Source organism: Cyprinodon variegatus, unplaced genomic scaffold, assembly GCF_000732505.1.
Source record: "Cyprinodon variegatus isolate N-32 unplaced genomic scaffold, C_variegatus-1.0 Scaffold625, whole genome shotgun sequence".
NCBI lineage: Eukaryota > Metazoa > Chordata > Actinopteri > Cyprinodontiformes > Cyprinodontidae > Cyprinodon > Cyprinodon variegatus.
In genome coordinates this window covers 241819-243305 of record NW_015151078.1, presented here as the reverse complement: position 1 = coordinate 243305, position 1487 = coordinate 241819, and the positions used below count along the sequence as shown (strand labels likewise).

Genomic DNA, 1487 nt, shown 5'->3' with positions numbered 1-1487 from the left:
GGGGTGAGTAGAAAATGAAGGCTAATCATGTTTTGGGTGTACTATTCCTTTAAGCTGCTGCTAAGAAGCTGGCAATGAGCCATGACACATCTCAGCAGTTTCGCTCTTATCTTGACATTCCTCTTTGTTTATTTTACAGACAGGCTGTGACAGTGAAATGCACTGAAAGCTGACTTGGCCAATAATAGCAATGAGAATAAGAAAAATAAAGGTCAGGTGTAGGAGTGATATTTCTCTTCTCTCCTTACTGAGGAAAGAAGGCCGCTCGTCGGGGTTAGCGGTCCATCCGCTCGTCATCAGGCTGATGAGCGTCTCTCTGCTGGGGATGTCTGCAGACAGGCTGTCCTGGCTGGTGTCGGGACGTTTCCCCCGCAGCACGCTGAACATGATCTGCATGGGGTTGGTCACCTCTGAACAGAGAGTAAAACGTTCACTTTCAACACAAGAGAGAAGATAAGCATGGAAGCAGGTCTGGGAGCAAAGAGGAGTCACCTTCATAGGGAATCTGCCTGGATAGCACCTCCCACATAATGATGGCATAGCTGTGGCGTAGAGAGAGAGCACAGAGAGAAACCAGTCAATCACAGCTCTGCTTTCTGTTGGTTTTTCCCCTTCAGCAGCAGGGAAACCCCCCCTTAGGCGAGCGGACCAGAGAAGCAGGTTTAGGGAAGTGTGACGACTCGTCAGACTGTGCTGAAACAATCGGAAACCTCTTGCTTAGAGGAAAACGAAAGTCATTTATTTTAATAGCAATCATTTCCTCGCTCACAAATCCTGAGGCCGATACCATTAGGTATTCCTCATCAGCGCCTGAGGCTGACGGTACGCAGTTTCCCCACAGCAGGCGGGGGAACCACCTTCTGTTATAAGGTCAAACATCTGAGTCCCATGAGTTCATACGGAGGCCGTGGCTCTGGCCAAACTCCTTTAACTTTGGCACATAATCACCATCACGCGTTGTAGTGAAGTGGAAGGAAAACGGCGAGTTAGTTTCACAATTCTTAGCAAATGCAAATCTGAAAAAGAGCGAGTAGGTTTGTTTCCAGTCCTCCAGGGTCGGGACTCTACAGAACAGTCTGAATCTTTCTGGAAAATTTTGGAGAAAATTACACAAGCTTGGTAAAAATACATGCAGAAGATTAGTTTAAGTTTGATTTAATGCTGGACTTTGACTAGACCATTTAAAGAAACGAATGTGCTTTTTAAGCCAAGCCATCCTGCTGCAGTTCTGCTTGTGTTGCAGGATGAACCTCTGCTTTCCTGTATTTACCAAAGACAGGCTTCACGATCGCGATCATGTTTCATCATCTAAAGCTGATGTGTTGTGTCCCATTTCGTATGTAGCCTCAGTTTCGGTCTCATGTGACCACAGCACCTTGTTCCACAGGTTTGTTGTGATTTGTTTTTTATGGCTTCCTTTTCAGTAATTCTCGTTTTCATAGTTTCTTGAGTTCAGATTTGAACACTGATCTCTGCAGCTCCTCCAT

The 1487-nt window shown here is 45.9% G+C and overlaps 1 protein-coding gene across 1 annotated transcript in view; it reads right to left on the bottom strand.

The window, feature by feature from the left end:
• Positions 1-1487, bottom strand: part of ripk2 (receptor interacting serine/threonine kinase 2) — a 24423-nt gene that overhangs the window by 11662 nt on the left and 11274 nt on the right. The window contains exons 3-5 of the mRNA XM_015393119.1: positions 650-693; positions 493-542; positions 249-410 (exon numbers count right to left, since the gene is read on the bottom strand). Of these exons, the coding sequence (XP_015248605.1) occupies positions 249-410; positions 493-542; positions 650-693 (256 nt within the window). The remainder of the gene's footprint in view (positions 1-248; positions 411-492; positions 543-649; positions 694-1487) is intronic.